At 40.6% G+C, this 18,018-nt stretch overlaps 2 protein-coding genes across 2 annotated transcripts in view; both read right to left on the bottom strand.

The window, feature by feature from the left end:
- The window catches only part of LOC119646773, a 55,307-nt gene extending 42,374 nt beyond the window's left edge, over positions 1-12,933 (bottom strand). The window contains exons 1-4 of the mRNA XM_038047359.1: positions 11,795-12,933; positions 11,022-11,425; positions 2,932-3,931; positions 2,508-2,771 (exon numbers count right to left, since the gene is read on the bottom strand). Coding sequence (XP_037903287.1) covers positions 2,508-2,771; positions 2,932-3,931; positions 11,022-11,425; positions 11,795-12,884 — 2,758 coding nt within the window. The 5' untranslated portion in view covers positions 12,885-12,933. The remainder of the gene's footprint in view (positions 1-2,507; positions 2,772-2,931; positions 3,932-11,021; positions 11,426-11,794) is intronic.
- LOC119648936 (probable cytochrome P450 6a20) lies at positions 1,214-4,035 on the bottom strand. Its single transcript, XM_038050853.1, has 2 exons — positions 2,932-4,035; positions 1,214-2,771 (listed from the first exon to the last, which is right to left on the bottom strand). Exons 1-2 carry the CDS (start codon positions 4,019-4,021, stop codon positions 2,356-2,358), a joined length of 1,506 nt encoding a protein of 501 aa, XP_037906781.1. The 5' UTR covers positions 4,022-4,035; the 3' UTR covers positions 1,214-2,355.
- Positions 12,934-18,018: the final 5,085 nt, after the last annotated feature.

Raw genomic sequence — 18,018 nt, 5'->3', positions numbered from 1 at the left:
TGCGGAATCGCGCGTTGTGCAGGGAAACGAAAGATACCGCAGAACGGAATGATTTCAGAAGTGTATGCCCCCATCACAAAAGAACTTGCATGTAATCACAAACTTTTCGATAGCTAAAGTGATTGAAGGAACATTTCACAACGGCCGCTTTCTGTGGATCAAATGGCTAGTCACCCTAGCCTGTGAATATGGACTGTTCCTTCAGATAGAAAGTAAATTATCTTGACCATCAATGCACTCAAACACAGTAAAGCCGCTGGGTTTGACGGTCTCCCCGCAGAGTTATTTATAGCTGCACCTACAGTCTTTGCACATTTGCTACTTCTACTGATATGGAAATCGTGGGAATCCGAAACCTTTTACAGAGAGTGGAAGAAGGAAGTGATCGTTAAGATTCCAAAGAGGGCAGCTCTTTTGAAGCGTGGTGATCGTAAGGATATATCATGCTTCCTATCGTCGCAAGGATAATGCCGTATCAAGGAGCATCTCGAAAGGCGCATCTTGTATTCCAGGCACCCGTACCCATGATGATGGGGTGCCGGAAGTGATGGTGGATAGGTCACACATTAGGAGAGACGACAATTGCCCTACTGGCTACGTCATGCAGTGGAATCCATTGTTAAAATGGCCGACGGGTGGGTCACCCCATGGGCAATAGGCACAAAATAGTAGACGAGAAGTGGCGGGGAACTGAAGCGCATTTCAGAGAGCAACAACCGATATCGTGAATAACAACAATATATATGTATGATATATGGAGAAATATTGTAGAGACCCCAAAGACGTGCCTTATTAATATCTGAGACAGGAGGAAATTAGGCTACACACATGGGTTTTTTCCGTTTTTTTCAGCTATGCATCCGTTTCTGTTTCACGCGATATTCCTATTCCATATTTGAAATTTTGGAGCGGTCCACTGCATCAGGTAATCACACGTCATTTTTGATAATAATGAAGGTGCCGAATACATTCCCGGGTCCGGCTAGCAGAGAAGCAGCCAAGCTCGTGTCTACGGGATGCTTTAGTAAAGCTACATTTAAATGCTGATGAACTGGCACCGCCAACTTCCCCCATTATCTATAGGTATGTCCATGTGTATGATCGTGGTCTACTCGGATGTTGGCTATAACTATCCCCCCACATTGGGAATCATTATGAAAAGAAGAAGAAGAAGGAAGAGAAAGAAGAAGAAAATAATAGCAACCTCGGTTAGCAATGAATAATAATACTTTATTTAGCATCTCAAATATTTGCACAATAAAATTTGGGCGATAAGAATGTTACTCGGCGATACTCAAAATTCGAATTTAATAGAAAAATGATACCATAATAGCCATAATCCTAAGTTTTACTTAGAAAGATAGAACGTTATGAAACTTGTTCGAAAATTTAATAGAATCCAATGTAAAGGTCTCCCAAACGAATGTAGTAGGCAGTAACGTAGCAGAGCAGCAATAGATAAGTTCATTACGGGGGAACGGTCTTACTTGCGGCAGTATACTGCTCTGGTGCTTCGGTACTACGGCAAAGTTGACGGTTGGGTACTGCGTCCTATGAGCAAGAATGTTCTTATTTTTTTTCAAATTTCCTTTATATAAGGTAGTAAATTCTTATCAAAATTTGAAATTTCCAAAGTCAAAATTCCAGGTATTCTGCTCCATTTACAATCATTGATGTGAATCATTGATAAAATTGATTAATTCTGTCCACACCTGAAATGTCACATTAAGTTTTCTGTCCGTATAATTCCTTAGAGAAGTTAGCGCTACAATCTACAGCTATGTGGTTGAAATAGTTCAAAGCCACTGCCTCAGAATTTTCTGTTCATTTTTTGGAAAATATTGGACAGGGCACACTCTCATTTTCTCTTTGGTTAACTCTCACTCACTTTGTTTGTATGAATTTTTTCTTACCCTTTAGAAGCGCCCAACAGCGGAAAGAGCGGCGCCAAAATTCCGTCCCCATTTTAGGGCCAAACTCTCTTCATTACCATGAAATAAAGAGTACGTAGTTGTGAATTTGAAAGGATTTTCGACCATTTCCTGGTATGCGAGTAGTTCTGTTTTTAGTGCACCTTGGCTTATTGCTTTGCAAGAAAAGGCGAAGTTCCAGGACAGCTGCCCGGCCCATTCTAATCAATCTTCTTTGCGCAGCAAAGTTAATAGTAGTTACGGGTTTTCATTCCAGCAGTGCATCTTCAAAAAATTGCTAACTTTCTTGAACAACTCGGAGTTCACCCTGTTGATAATGCCACAGTTGTCCGAAAGTACACACGGGAAACCGCCACCGCTAATAACCGCGCATCATAAACGTACTGGCAACCGCATTAGTTTGAACAAACCTTAATCATTGAACTCAAATTTTTGTAATTTTCAAATGCATTCCGTCCAATGGTGACAAGATCCCACCAGATTTTGAAAACTTCATTGGGATTGGTGTTTTCTTTGATACTTCAAACCGATAGTTCTTCAGTAGCATAGCGAGACCCACCCGTGATTGCATCCTACCAAACCTCAGACCGATGCAATTTCTGGGACCGTCACCAAAGCTCAAGAATGTCATCGGATGTCGTGCTTTCCATAGTTCCGGCAGGAAACGATCCGGATCGAACTTCTCTGGGTTTGGATAATAGCGATGATCGTGTTGAATCTGATAAGCGGGTATCATTACCGTTGTTCCCTTTTCAATCACCAATTTCGTATTAGTAACTTTGTAATCGGCTTGAGCTATACGCTGTAATGCCGGAACAGGTGGATATTTTCGTAAAGTTTCTGTAACAAAAGGGAAAAGTGATTTGAGACTCTCAGACTGCATTTCATTCCACAAGAAACCAATTACGAATTATTGATTCCAATAGATCGTCTCTAGTAACGACAATTGCAATCTTTTATTTAAGGGGCTAAAGACCATCTTCATCAAATTGAAACTTACCATTAATCACTTGATCTAAATACACCATATCCTTTATAGCTTCATATGTCAAGCGACCTTCGTGTTTGGTGTAAACTGTGTTTATTTCAGTTCGTAGCCTCTCCTGGATGTCTAAGCTCAATGCAAGTTCATACAAGGCAAACATCATCGTTGTTGAAGAGGTTTCAAAACCAGCGGCAAAGAAAACGAATGCCTGGGCGGTCATCTCTTCCAAAGTAAGCTCTTCCAATTTAGTTTTCTTTTCTTCGTCCAGGGAACCACTATTTTTCAAGTTAATCAATAAATCCATGAAGTCGTTTCGCCTTACATTATTTTTCTCACGGTGTGTGATGGTTTGACGCACAATACCCATGAAGAAATTGTTGATCTCCTTACTAAAAACCGATAGGCGCAATATGGCAGCCAATTTTGGGAGTAGAAAAATAACCCGTTTTATAGAGCGTGTTTTGGATCGTTCGAAAATCATGCGACCATATTTACGGAACACGGTGTCCGGGTCTTTTAGGCTGTTGCATTCTAATCCAAAGGCACATGACCCGATGACGTCAGTTGTAAAACAAGCAAGTATTTCTTTCACATCAATTTCCTTCACCTTGTGTAGCGTTTCACCCAAAGTTTGATTGAACTGCTCCGATACATCAACTATGGTCGGGAACATGTACTTCATCTTTCCAGAAGTGAAAGTCGGTGAAAGCTTCATCCGAAGTGATTTCCATTTTGGTCCATCCAAAGAAAATAAATGTCCTGAGACGGGGTCATCTTTCTCATTCACGTACATACCACGTCCATGGAAGTTGCTGAAATCTTTCACTAACACATCTTTCACAAAATCCAAGTCAGTTGCTACTACAACTGGTTTGATGGAAATGTACCCGCCGACAAAAGGAGTTTCTCCCCCCGCGTTGTATAATTTATCAAACAACTTTCTCAAATTTCCAGTGTGTTTCCAATTAAGATTTCCCAATGGAAAATTTGGCTCAATGTAAGGGACACCGCGATCCTTCCAATAGGAAAACTTTCGATGGAAGTAATAATAAACTATAGCAAGCAAGGCCACGATCAACCAAATTCCAGAAGAAGCGAACTCCATTATTTCCGGGAGAGAAATGAACTATGTTAGTTGTCTAAAATTCGCATCGCCTTTTATATGAAATGGAGATACGTAACCATTATCAGTGAACACGCAATCTGCCCCTATTAGGTGGACGTACATGCTCAGCATGAGTTTTATATTTGCTGGCCACAGCAATCATAGCAGAGCTAGTCACCGTGATTATTAATCTATTTTCGAGTCATCACCTACAGAAGCAAAGAAATATATAAAGATTAAAAAGACACATCTAACTGAACACAAGCTAATAAAATCTTCAGCCGTTGACCGAAATATATTACAAACGAAATAACTGGGGATTTTTCAACGATTGTAATGGCTTTATTGCAACCAGAAAGTTGACTATAATCAATATATGTACTTATATACAGCTACGATTACCATCCAAATGGCTCAGCCGACACGGCTGTGATGAGTACCTGAGGGCGAGCGCAATGCTAACCACGTTGCCTTCTACAAAGGGCCGTAGTTCTGTAGTGTGTCGCTGCTGTCTTTAATTCCGCCCCTCCAATTATTATTATTATACTAATCAGGCATAACTTATCAGCACCTATGCGCCTTCATTGTCGGTTCGCCAAAATGTGCTTTATCTCTCTTGAGGTCTTCCAGAGAAACCTATGCTCCTCCTCCTCTGTTCTGGGCCTCGTGCTTCTAGGGCGGCCCACCGGCTGGGCAACCTAGAATTATGGATTCCATCACATAGCATAGCCAACAGTAAAGCCGTCGCCTTTCCTTGAATTGTGACATACCCATTGCCACTTTTGTCTTCCAATCAACATGTCTATAGGTACCTAGCCAGTAAGCTTGGGTAATTCTCCTCTCGAGATTTTATCGGACCAGGGCACCGCAATGATACCGCGAAAATATTTTTAGACTGTTTGCCTGGAAAAATCTGAATTTGAAGTTTGTGTTAAAATATCCGTATTTCCAGATTTTGGACAAAACAGCGGAGGCGAGAAAGAGAGAATTGTAGGGGTCCTTGATACAGTTTCAAAAACAAATCCGTGAAAGTACGATGATTGAAGCTCGCAAGTGACAAGCAAAATACTTGGTTTGAAGCGGGTGCTACTAAAACGGAACAAATCGGGAAACCAGAAGCCTAACGCTTCAGGTACAAAAGGTTTTCCCTTTCCTTATGTGAGAATCGATGAGTGCATGACAGTTCCGCGTAAATTCCATTGCCCTCTATTTTGAAGGTTTTGTGTGAAACAAAACCCATACATGCGAAAGGGGGGTGTAAATTTTTTTTCCACATAATATCGTCATGTTGGGTATCAAATAAAAGGCCTTGGTTTGTACTTTTCCGATCTTAGTTTTGAGATTTGTTAGAAAGGCGGAGAATGGGAGGGGTGGAAAGTGATGATTTCTTTAACGGACCCATTCTTAGAAACTGTGTGTCCGGATGGCTGAGTGGTTAGAGCACAAGGCTATCGTACGGAAGGTCGCGGTACAAATCTCACTGGTGGCAGTGGGATTTGTATCGTGATTTGACGCCGGATACCAGTCGACGCTGTGAATGAGTATCTGAGTCAAATGAGGATAATAATTTCGGGCGAGCCCAATGCGGACCACATTGCCTCCTACAGTATACTGTAGTGTACAGTTTCGGTGTTGAATGAAGTGCTCTAACACACTTGAAGACCTGATCCAATACGGATTGTTGCGCCAACGATTATTATTATTATTCTCAGAAACTACCCAACCGAAAAATCTGAAAAGAAATCATGAAGCTGCCTCTATGCGGTGCCCAGCCCTCAAAATACTCTCCATATCGATATCTTCTCAAATTAAGTTAATAATAGTATATTTTCATATTTTTTGGGAAATTGAGTAAAAACCCCGCTTTAAGTTTATCCCAGAGTTATAAAAGTTAGTAGCAGTATAGAATATGACATAAAGTTTGATCAAAACCATACTATTACTAAGTAACAGTAGCTCAAAGTTGACTTTACCTGTAAATTTACTGCAACTAAATATCAATATTACCCTAAAGCGAGCAGTATGCCATGCTAAATGCGTATACATAACAGGCTACGTACAAATGGGATAGTTCTGCTTCCAAATATGTTCATAGAAGAAGCAAACAAAACCTTTCATACCTGAAGCACCGAGCTTCCGGTTTCCCGACTTGTTTTTTTTTTTTTTTGAGGAGGTGAAAATCTTCAAAAACACTGGTCCACACCAAAGTGTGGGATTTTTACCCACTAAAACTACCCCCGACTCCCTCCCTTCCCCGCGAAACCACCATAAAGTATTACATCACGGGGCGGAGTCAGCTCACTCTAGTTTAGTCGCCTTTCTTCTCTACGCGGTGCACGTGACCGCGCTCTTCACATCTCCTCTGCATTTGACAGTTTATTTTGGATAGATGCCATCGTGGAGTTGATCGCATTCCAATTCTCTTGATGTGGTAGCATTTTCGGTACCAGATTTTCTGGTATCAGCACCTCTCCTAGAGTCTCCTCTAGATTCCTCCTTTCTTCCACAAATTTCGGACAGTGGAAGAATATCTGTCCGTCTGTCTGTCACACCCGATTTATTTGGAAACGGCTAAACCGATTGTCACAAAAATCGGTAAGAGTGTGTGATCAGTTGTACCCTTTACATGCAGTAAGTGGCGCCATTTTGTGTTAAGTTTAAATGGGGCTCCCCATACATGTGAATGTAGGGCGCACAATTTTTTTTTTCATAAACTGTGGCCATGTGGGTTATCAACTAAAAGATCTCAGTGAGTGTATCTAGAGTGGTCTACTAAAAAGGGCATTCCGGAGAAACGAACAGCCATTATCAGGGCGCAATATGATGACACAAAATGCCGCCTGCAACACCGAGGTAAAATCTCCGAAAATTCTGAGGTCCAAAGCAATCTGCCAATGTTGCATTCTGTGACCGATATTATTTCTTCTTGTTATCTTCTTCATACTCCCTTGTCAGGAGAACGTGGAGGAATTCATACCTCAAAAAATTCGACTACGCTGATGACATCTGCTTACTTTCTCCCCGAGCCATCTTCGGATTCGAAAAGAAAGGCAAGTAGAGTTCGACTGAAAATAAACATCAACAAAACCAAGAATCTCAGTCTGAAAAGTCATGGCCCTCTCTCTATATGCATCAATGGGCAACGCATTGACGGCTTCGATCAATTTGTATACCTAGGAAGCATGGTTTCTGACTAAAATGCCCAGACTAAAATCCAGAAATCCAGGTATCTCAACACCAAGATCAAGGTGAGACTATTCTGAGCTAATGTTCTTTCTATGTTGCTATATGGAAGTAGCACATGGAAAGTGGGCTTCACTGTTATCTAAAAGCTCCAAGCCTTCGTCAATACCTGTCTGCGTCTTGTCACCAAAGTACGCTGGCCTGACACTATCTCAAACGACGAACTTGGTCGGCGCGCAGGCCTACCACTGTGATCGGAGCACACTGTAAGAAAATCACAATCTAGCGGGATTTAATTCTTTTTGGTAAGGGTAAAACCGTACACAGCCATGGGGGATTTGGTATCACGACCAAGTTGATAAGACTGACTGGGCTGACCCTGACCAAATGTGAGGCCATATAAAAACCGCAGGATCACTCTCTAGACTATTCAACCTCAATAACATCTAACAGACCGGCAAGTGATCCGTGATGCTGAGGTTAATGCGAGAGGCACCATCTTCTCCAAACCCACCCAACTACTGGCCTATGCTGATGATATCGACATCACGTAAAAGCTGCCTTCATCCAGATTGAGCATGCGTCGCGGTGGCAGCGTCAGCACCAGGAAGAACAAAAATTGGAGACTGTAATTTTAAGAGCGTTGATAATTTCTCCTATATAGGGTCGAAAATCACAAACGATAACAACTACGACGAAATCCGCGCACAGTCGTTGGCAGAGCCTATTTCTACTTACAAAACCTGTTTCACTCGAGACTTCTCACTATGATCTTGCTAGTCCTTATGTATTCCTCGAAGACTTGGGTTCTTAGCAAGAAAAATTGCGAACTCTTGGCCGCGTTGAAGAGAATAATCCTCCGTAGAATTTTTAGCCTCCTATGTGAGAACGGACGATTCCGTAGCCTGCGTAACGATGAAATCTATGAGCGATACCATTACTGTCAAGTTGTGGATAAAATCCGGTGGGTCACTTAATACGTATGGATAAGGATGATCCAGCCTAAAAAGTCTAAAGGGGCAGTATCTATGGTAGAAAGAGAAGATGAGGCTGACCCTGCCTGTGAAGGAGCGATGGCGTAGGTCAGCACACCAGACAGCTTTTAAGGATATCGAATTGGTGGACCTCGGCGCAAAACCGGGATGTCTGACGGTAGCCCTAGCTTGACTTGAGTTGATTTGATGATGATGATGGTGACCATTTAGGTTATGAATGGAAAGTGCATTGTTCAGAAATCGAACGACTTATTAACGTGGTTGGACAACCGCCAGTCACTCGCGGCTAGCTCTGGCACCGAACCGCGTCGAACTGGTTAGTGGCGGAGATTAACGGACTAGGTGGTTAACCGTAAGTGCGTACGATCCCTTAGACTTTATGGCAGATTCGGATTATGGCGGAGTAGCGTAGCTAGAGAATCTGCAATGGAGCTTTTGGAGGTAGTATATATGTGTGAGCGAACGGGAGAGAATTCCTCTCCCAGGTTACAGATATGTATATTCGGTGCGTCGATTATAGCGCACGGAATCAAGGCCTGTTCTATTCTTATATGCAGTTATTTGGTAAATTAACAAACTAGATTATATCCAACGTTAAGTACTATTTGAAATAAAACACATACGTTTTTAGTGGTAGTTAGTGACAAAATCCCAATCGATAAGCGATGCGGTGGCAAATTTAAAGCTGAATATAATAACGACCACTTTCAAATTCAACATTATTTCATTCACATTTCATTAAGTTGAAACTTACCATCAATCACTGGATCTAGATACACCATATCCTTTATAGCTTCGTATGTCAGACAACCTTCATGTTTCGCGTAAACAGTATTTATTTAATTTCGCAGCTTTTCCTGAATGTCTGGATTGCGTGCTAGTTCGTATAAGGCAAACAGCATTGCCGTGGATGATGTTTTGAATCCAGCAATAAAGAAAACGAATGCCTGGGCAGTTACTTGTTCCAAAGTCAGCCTTTCCAGTTTAACTTTCTTTTCTTCATCCATAGTGTCGTTATTTTTCAAATCAATGAGCAGATCCATGAAGTCGTTTCGTCTAATATTATTTTTCTTCCGATGCTCGATGGTTTGACGAACAATCCCCAAAAAGAAATCATTCATTTCCCTTCCGAAAGTAGATAAACGCAGTTTGGCGGCAAGTTTTGGAAATCGCAAGATAATTTGCCTTACAGAGCGTTACATTCTAATCCAAAGGCATATGTTCCGATAACGTCAGTTGTAAAGCGTGCGAGCATTTCTTTCACATCGAAATCACTACCGCTCTCTAATATTGGACCCAAGGTTTGGTTGAACCTTTCTGATACATCCACTATGGTTGGAAACATGAACTTCATCTTTCCAAAAGTGAACGTCGGTGAAAGTTTCATCCGAAATGATTTCCACTTTGGTCCATCCAAAGAGAACAAATGTGCTGAGATGGGATCATCTTTCTCATTTGTGTAAACACCGCGTCCATGGAAATGGTTGAAGTTTTTTATTAAGACGTCTTTCACAAAGTCTAAGCCGGTTGCTACTACCACCGGATTAACTCAAAAGTACCCTCCAACGAAGGGACTCTCCCCTCTCGCCTTGTATAAATTCTTGAATACCTTGATGAGGTTACCGCTATGTTTCCAATAATTGACCATTGGAAACGATGGCTCATCATATGGAACACCACGATCCTTCCAATAGGAAAATTTTCGATGAAAGTAATAATAAATTATAGCAAGCAGGGTCGCAATCAACCAAATTACAGACGAAACGATCTCCATAGTTTCCGCAAATGAAATCAGCACCGTCATGCGCTACTAACACGGGTGTTAGTTATCGAATGAGGTGAGTGCCATTCTCATCCCCTTATATACGTTGAGATAATTGGAATCTATGGTAGAAGCGCGCATTCAGCATGAGTTTAAAAATTCGTGGGCCTAGCGACCGCTCCAACTCAGACGCTCTTACTCACCGTGAATATTCATCTATTTTTAAGTCTCTCACCTACGGTGAGCGAAGAAAAGATAGCACATTTAATCTAATCAATAAACGGAAAAGAAGTAAAAGATATCGAAATATAGGTTTTATACTTTCATTCATATTTAGCCAAACCTCCATTGCTTTAAGTACACCATACTTTTTTTGGGTGGCTTGTATCTAAATATTTTCGTGAAACATCAGAAGATTGATATTTCTGGGAGCCTTACAGATTCATATTGCATTATCAAAAAACCTTGCAGTATTGCTATTCGTTTTTGTGAGTACAAAATTTAACATTGAAATTACAATGTTAAAAGAGTGGAGATCCACCTGCGACTGTCATTAGTCTATTTTTTCAGCAGCTGCACCCATGAGTGCGTACTTTCGGGTATCCATTTGATCAATGAGAAAGGCTAGTTTGCAAAGCATTCCATATAATTACAGATCCTTTATCATGAAGCTCTTGCGTATTCCAGAAAGCTGACTTTGAAATGAAAACTATTGTCGTCACAGGTAAGGCTGACTCCAGTTAATATATTTGAGGCATCAAACTGGCGGTCCTTATCAAAGTTATTTGCTTTACTAGTGTAAAAAGCCAAAGGCAACGTAAATCGCCTCAAAGGTCCAAAATGGTAACTTTGGTGCTAATAGTACCATTTAAAGCGAAACTGGTACATACAATTTAGTAAACTCTGAATAAAAATAGATATGATACTATCTGAATCAAATAAATAGTAAAACACTAAATACATGACATTAAAATTTACTTAGAAAATCAGTCTATTATAAAGCTTAGCTTATTAAGTTATAAATAACAGAAAATGTAACCCCATGAGCTCAAATTTTTACAACCTTCAAATGCATTCCATCCACAGGAGACAAGACCGCAGTGATTGGTGAGAATTCCATTGGAATTGGTGTTTTGGTTGATACTTCAAATCGATAGTTCTTCAAAAGCATAACTAGACCCACTCGTGATTGCATTCTGCCAAACCTCAACCCAATACAATTTCTGGGCCCATCACCAAAGCCCAAGAATGCCATTGGATGTCGGGCTTTCCAAACTTCCGGAAGGAAACGATCAGGATCAAATTTCTCTGGGTTTGGATAATAGCGTTCATCGTGATGAATCTCATAAGCTGGAATTATTACAGTTGTTCCCTTTTCTATCACCAGTTTGGTATTCGCAACCTTATAATCATTTTGAGTTTTACGCTGAAGGGCAACAACTGGTGGATATTTTCGCAAAGTTTCTGAAAAATAAATGGAAATAAATATTGGTCAATTACCTCCAGATTTATTTCGTTAAAATAAAATATGAGTTATTGATAACGTTCCAAATGATAAGGCTGTATGCAATTGCAAACTTCCCAACATCAGCTATTTCCATCTTCTCGCGATTAACTGGTTCATTATCAACAAATATAGGCATATCTGTCCTCACCCCAACTGCTTGAAAACGGGAGGGGCTTCGATTTACAGTCAACAAATGTAAGTGGGCAGAGAATGTTAAGAAATTAAGATGATTTGTTAACATTTACTGTCAGTCTCCAATCAGCTGGCTGCGCTACAGAGCTCCTCCCTTCAGCATCATAACTCTTCCAACTTAAGTTAAAACTTACCATTAATCACTTGATCTAGATACACCATATCCTTTATAGCTTCATAAGACAAGCGACCTTCGTGTTTTGCATACACAGTATTTATTTCAGTTCGTAATTTCTCCTGGATCTCTGGATTAACTGCCAATTCGTACAGGGCAAACATCATCGTCGTAGATGACGTTTCGAATCCAGCGATAAAGAAAACGAATGCCTGGGCGGTCACTTCTTCCAAAGTCAGCTTTTCTAATTTGACTTTCTTTTCGTCATCCATAGTCTCGTTATTTTTTAAATCAATCAGTAGATCCATGAAGTCGTTTCGTCTAATGTTATTTTTCTCACGGTGCTCGATGGTTTGACGTACAACACCCAAGAAAAAGTCATTCAACTCCTTTCCGAATGTCTTCAAATGTATTTTGGCGGCAAGTTTTGGAAAACGCGAAATGGCTCTCCTTATTGAACGAACTTTTGATGCCTCGAAAACCATACGACCGTATTTACGGAACTCCGTGTCCGGATCTTTCAGACTGTTGCATTCTAACCCAAAGGCACATGTTCCAATGACGTCAGTTGTAAAACGAGCAAGTATCTCTTTCAAATCAAAATCACTACCGCCTTTCAGCATTTTTCCCAAAGCAAGATTAAATCGCTCTGACACATCAACTATGGTTGGGAACATGAACTTCATTTTTCCAGAAGTGAATGTTGGTGAAAGTTTCATCCGAAGTGATTTCCACTTTGGTCCATCCAAAGAGAACAAATGTGCTGAGATGGGATCATCTTTCTCATTAGTGTAAATACCGCGCCCATGGAAGTTGTTGAAGTCTTTCACTAACACGTCTTTTACAAAATCCAAATCAGTGGCTACAACCAACGGACTCATAGAAAAGTAGGCTCCAACGAAAGGACTTTCTCCTTTGGCTTTATATAACTCGTTAAATACTTCTCTGAAGTTACCGCTAGGTTTCCAAGAGAGATTTCCCATGGGAAACGCTGGCTCGATGTACGGGACACCACGACTTTTCCAGTATGAGAACTTTCTTTGGAAATAATAATAAACAACAGCAAGCAAGGTCACGACCAGCCAAACTGCCGTAGAAATAAGCTCCATGTTTCCTGCGAAATAGATAGACTATCTTTAAAGCGCTGCTAACACGGGTACTAACGATCTAATGAATTGCTTATGGTTCGCATCCCTTATATATGAAGTGGAGAGAGTTGTTATCTCTGGTAAACGCGCTCTGCGTGTTGTAGATGATCAGCATGAGTTTTAAAATTTGCGGGCAAAAATAATCGCTACCAAGCTACTCACCGTGATTACTCAAGCATTTTGGTGTTATCTCCTACAGCTTACGAAAAATTAGATAATACCCCAAGCTACCGCGTACATTAACCGAAATTAATTCTACGTGAGTGGTGAGATTTTTACACTCGTATTTCTAGAACTTGCACACACACTGTTAGCATGGATTTCTTCAGTAGATTGAATAGGAACTAATTAATTAATTATTTAAATTATATTTAAATAATTGTCCTCAGGGGGTAACTATAACCTGAATCGATTGTTTAAACTGGATTGCCCATGAGGTTGGAATGGATGGATAGATAACTCATGTAGAATCTGATTTTATCAGCCCAGACTGCAGCCTATTCACTGATTGTACGTAAAAGCGGAGTTATTTAAACAAATAATCCCGCTGTACTTTCTAGGCGCTGGAGATATTCGATTAGTCGCCTCTGGTGAAACCCCTCTTCTGGATTGGTTATTCTCCAAATTATATACCTCCATAATGCAAACGGGGTGTAGCCTAGTACACTGTGAGAGACCGTTTCGCTTTCCTAATTGCGAAGTCTGCATGATGAGTCTCTGATATAGGCACCCGTCATACGCAGATGTACCCTTAAAGGACAGTAATCGGTTAGTAGACCTATCTCTATTTTGACTTTATTCAGTTACAGGATTTGGCCAATTTTGATACGCACTTATCCTTAGCATAAATTTGCTGTGCTTGTGTCAGCGGCCGCTCCAAAAAGCCCAATTAGTGCTGTGGTACGGCTTTTTGATGCTACTAACTTCTAAGGCTACTGTAGGGAGAGCAAGTAGAGCAGAGCCTATACGGCTCAGATCTCCAAAGCATTCACGAAATATAATATATCAGATCACTTTGAATTACTGGAAGAATTGTTCGAAGTTGGGCAATAAAGTGAAAGTGGCCGAGCATTTCTTCTTCCTGTCAACAGCTTCGGCAATGTTAAATCTGACGGCTTAGCAAACTACAAGTCAGTGCCCCGTGTAGACCGCCGCAATCCTATACGCATTTGGAAGGGACTTGCTTAAAAGTGTTTCCGAACGGATCTTGTAATAGGCAGGCCAAATCCTCTTTGATGTAGCGCAGGTAGTCGGCGGCTGCTAACTAATGCGGGTAAATTCAACCCCTAACGCTCGCTGGCAGGATGCCGGCTACCAAGAACTGAGCCCCGCTTGGCTACTTACGTTCTTATGCCTGGGAACCGCCCCGCGTAGCATGTTCCGAGGTTGTTAAGCGTGTCGCTGCATTGCCTTACCCGTGTCTGAGTCCCTAGCGTTAATGGCCACGTGGGATATGACACTCGGAAGAAAGGATGAGGATCCTAAAATTTTGATTTGCAGATTTTGACAGTTTTCATACCTACAAGACTTCCTCTTTCAACAAAGTTGTAGTGAATTGTATAAAAAATACGAACTTACCTTACAAAATCAATAGGAATAAACAATTATTAGGTTTTTCGGCACATTTGGATTTTTGTTGTGGAAACGCAGTCTTTGGTTCCTTGAGGAATGCATCCCTCTTTTCTGGATTGGCACAGAGTGCTCCGATTTTTTTTAAATAAACCGTTGAAAGTACAATACTTCTCCGCAAATTTCTTGTGGAAGAAGTGGTACTGTTTGTAAAATATTGAACACCTGCTCTGTAGAATCTGCGAATTCTTTGCAGTAAACCCTGGTGTCCTCATTCGTCCATGAAAAATGATGGAACCTCGTCAACAGTTTTAGCGGTTTAAAATATTGACCCAAAAACTTGTCCAGGAGGAACCATTTCACAAAACTTGCTTCTGTTAATGGGTCTGATGTGGGCATTGTTAAGCTGAAGTAACTTGGTGATGCGTTAATGAGGCATGTGACTGAATCTTGGAAGGTGTCTACGTTCGTCTTCGCATACTTTTGCTTGATCAGGCCATAAGTTGTGTCCGGAGCGAATATAGTGTGTTCTACTAAATCAAGGTTTAAGGAAATCTTTTCTACAGTACAAGCCATGCTAGGCACTGTATGACTGCATTGTTCTTGTTCAGTATTGTCACAAAAGAAGGCTAATTCGTTGACTGGAGGTGCCCTCGGTAAAAAGACAATGTATGTCGTGTAACAGTCTCAACCAACTTCAGAGGCGATAAGTACTTACTAGGCATGATGTCTCCTTCTTCCCAGCCGGTCACATATCAACATCAATATATACATAGATTCGCTGACACCATTTGTTCATGAAAAACATATCAAATGCTCGGTAATGTTTTACTGATTTCAAAAAAGAATAGAAAACTTTTAGAGCACACGAAACCTTCACAGCACCTACCTATATGACCGAAAACAGGATCAATACACATACATTTGTAAAAGTCATTTAGTAAAAATGATAATGTGTCCTAATTGTCAAATATGAGTAGTTGTGCTGGGTGCAGGGGGTCAAAAGTGATCATTTCTGTAACAATCCTCAGAAACTACCCAACCGAAATATCTGAACTAAATCGAGAAGCTGCCACTGTATGGTGCTTAGGCTCCGAAATACGCTCCATTTCTGTTCAGATAAAGTTAATTTTAGTATACTACTATAATTTTTAGTGATTGGCTGCAAGTCCCGCCCTTAAGTTCATTCTAGCACCAAGAAATTGCAACAATGTGGGGTGTAATGTAGAGCATGACTCTACCAAGTTTGGTAGAAATGCCATTGTTACTAACAAAGTTGTAAAAGGTCAAAATTCTCTCTTCTTTGCAAATTCAAGACTTTATATGTCAATATCACCTGAATGTGGATATTCTCACATAATATATGCATATGTTACGTGCTAGGTACTAATGGACCGAATGCACACTCAAATGTCCTTATAAAAGAAATACACAAAACCTTTCATACTTGAAGCTCCTGGTTTCTCGGCTTGTTAAGGTTTTGTGTAAAACAAAACCTTATGAAAAACAATTCACTGTCTGTTTGTTTGTCACACGCACTTTTCTCCAAAACGGGTAAGCACTAAACCTTATTAAAATCGGTTTAATGTCTGTCTATCTGTCTGTCCGTCACACGCATTTTTCTCGGTGACGGATATAGCGATTGGTACCAAATTTGGAACAAAGATGGGAACTGTGAACGCTCACATATACAGTGAGTTACATCCTTTTACGGTTAATATAGTTATGTGGGGTACCAAATTAAAGCACTCGGTTAGTACTTTTCGAAGCCGGTCTTCGTTTTAACATTCGTTGGAAGGGTGGGGAGTGCGGGGGGTTGAAAGGGACCATTTCTTTAAGGAGGCCATTCTCAGAAACTACCCAACGGAAAAATCAGAAAAAAATCAGAGGGCTGCCACTATATGTATATCTGTTCAAATAAAGTTAATAATAGTATTATTCACCCTAGCACCACGAAATTTTGCAGTGATATAGGCTATAATGTAGAGCAGAATCAAGTTTGGTGGAAATCGCACTATTACTAACAAAATTATAATACGTCAAAGTTGTTGCTTCTTTGAAAATTGGATACTCTCACATAATGTATACGTGCTACGTATTAAGAAATATGCAAAACCTTTCGTACCTGAAGCGTCCAGCTTCCGGTTTCCCGACTTGTTTCTATCTGCTATAGGTTAAATTCATCTCATTTGATAATAATAGTAAACTCAGAGTCTGAAGCGGATGAGGTTGACTATTATCAATACAGGGCTTTCCATCAAATGATTTATTTAAATCGCTTTCTAAAAACTAGAGGGCAATGGAATTTTTAATTATGGAACACGGAGCTGTCATGCACTCGTCGCTCCTCACATCTTCTTCTTCTTCTTCAGCCTTTGTCCTATTCACAAGCTGGGTTGGTTTGTCGTGATCGGTTTGGCCATTTTATTTTACCAAACGCCAGATCTGGATGTAATTGCCAAGCTTTTAAATCCCCATCCAGCGTATCAAGTCACCGTTGTTTCGGCCGGCCTTTTGGTCACTTATCGTTGACTTCAGTATTCAGACCAATATTGGGAAGTGAATTCTCGTTAGCGCGAATCACGCGACCATACCATCGAAAAGCCTCACAGGCAGTTTTTCCACGATCGGTGCAACCCCATATCGATCGGATATATCCTCATTTTGGACGTTATCAAAACGTGTCAAGTCACCATTGCAATGCAACATCTTCGTTTCCATAACCGCAAGACGCCTTTCATTGGCTGAGTGTAAGTATGCGGTGTTTCCAGCGATTAATTATTTGAAATAATAAAAATTCTGGGTAAAGAGGGGTTTGGCATCCGCAGCCGGGCTAGGTTATCAGCCACTAGCGAGCATTCTTTTAGGGTCTTCTCTACTCGTTTTATGGATCCTGGTCATTCCTCAATTCAAAGTAGTTTCCTCCAGTCGACTTTTCCATTACTAGGTTTTCGTAATGTTGCTTATCCATAATTACAATCGCATTATCTTTGTCCGCTTTTTGGAAGTATATCAGTTTCTTCTGCAGTTCTCGTACGATACTGGTTTCCCACTCGTTACCAGACTTTTGAATCTTAGTTTGGCAAGCGATGGCTTTTGATAGTTTGTGCAGGATTTCCTTCTTCGCTTCGTTAACCATGAATTTTATGGCTCCTTCCGCATCTACAACAAGATGTTCAACTGGCCGGTCAATTACGGCTTAGTTCCAGCCCTTGTTTAGGAAATCCATTTCATCATTTCTGAAACTAATAGATGATTTATTAATAACTTGATAAGGAATAGTACTTACCGTTGGTTTTTCCTGTCTAGTGCGCGGTGATTTTTTTACCAATAGATTGAGCTTCTTCCTTAGCAATGTCCGTTTGCGTTGCTTTTCACATTCGCAACCCCGTTGAATTTTGAAGAAGGTAGATTCCGCGTAGTTGTCCGTTCCTTCTAATTGCAAGTGCGCATTATATGCCTTCAGTGTGATAGATGCTAATTTTGCATGCAGCTTTTTCACAATAGACCTAATTAAGGTTTCTTC

Source organism: Hermetia illucens, chromosome 1 (genome assembly GCF_905115235.1).
Source record: "Hermetia illucens chromosome 1, iHerIll2.2.curated.20191125, whole genome shotgun sequence".
Taxonomy (NCBI): Eukaryota; Metazoa; Arthropoda; class Insecta; order Diptera; family Stratiomyidae; genus Hermetia; species Hermetia illucens.
Note: the sequence above shows the minus strand (reverse complement) of the source record. Positions and strands in the feature narration are given on the sequence as shown.

Excerpts from the sequence above, each read along its gene's own strand:
- LOC119648936 (XM_038050853.1), bottom strand. The coding sequence starts at position 4,021 with ATGGAGTTCGCTTCTTCTGGAATTTGGTTGATCGTGGCCTTGCTTGCT. Across the intron at positions 2,772-2,931 it reads TTTAGATCAAGTGATTAATG|AAACTTTACGAAAATATCCA; the intron begins GTAAGTTTCAAT and ends CTTTTGTTACAG.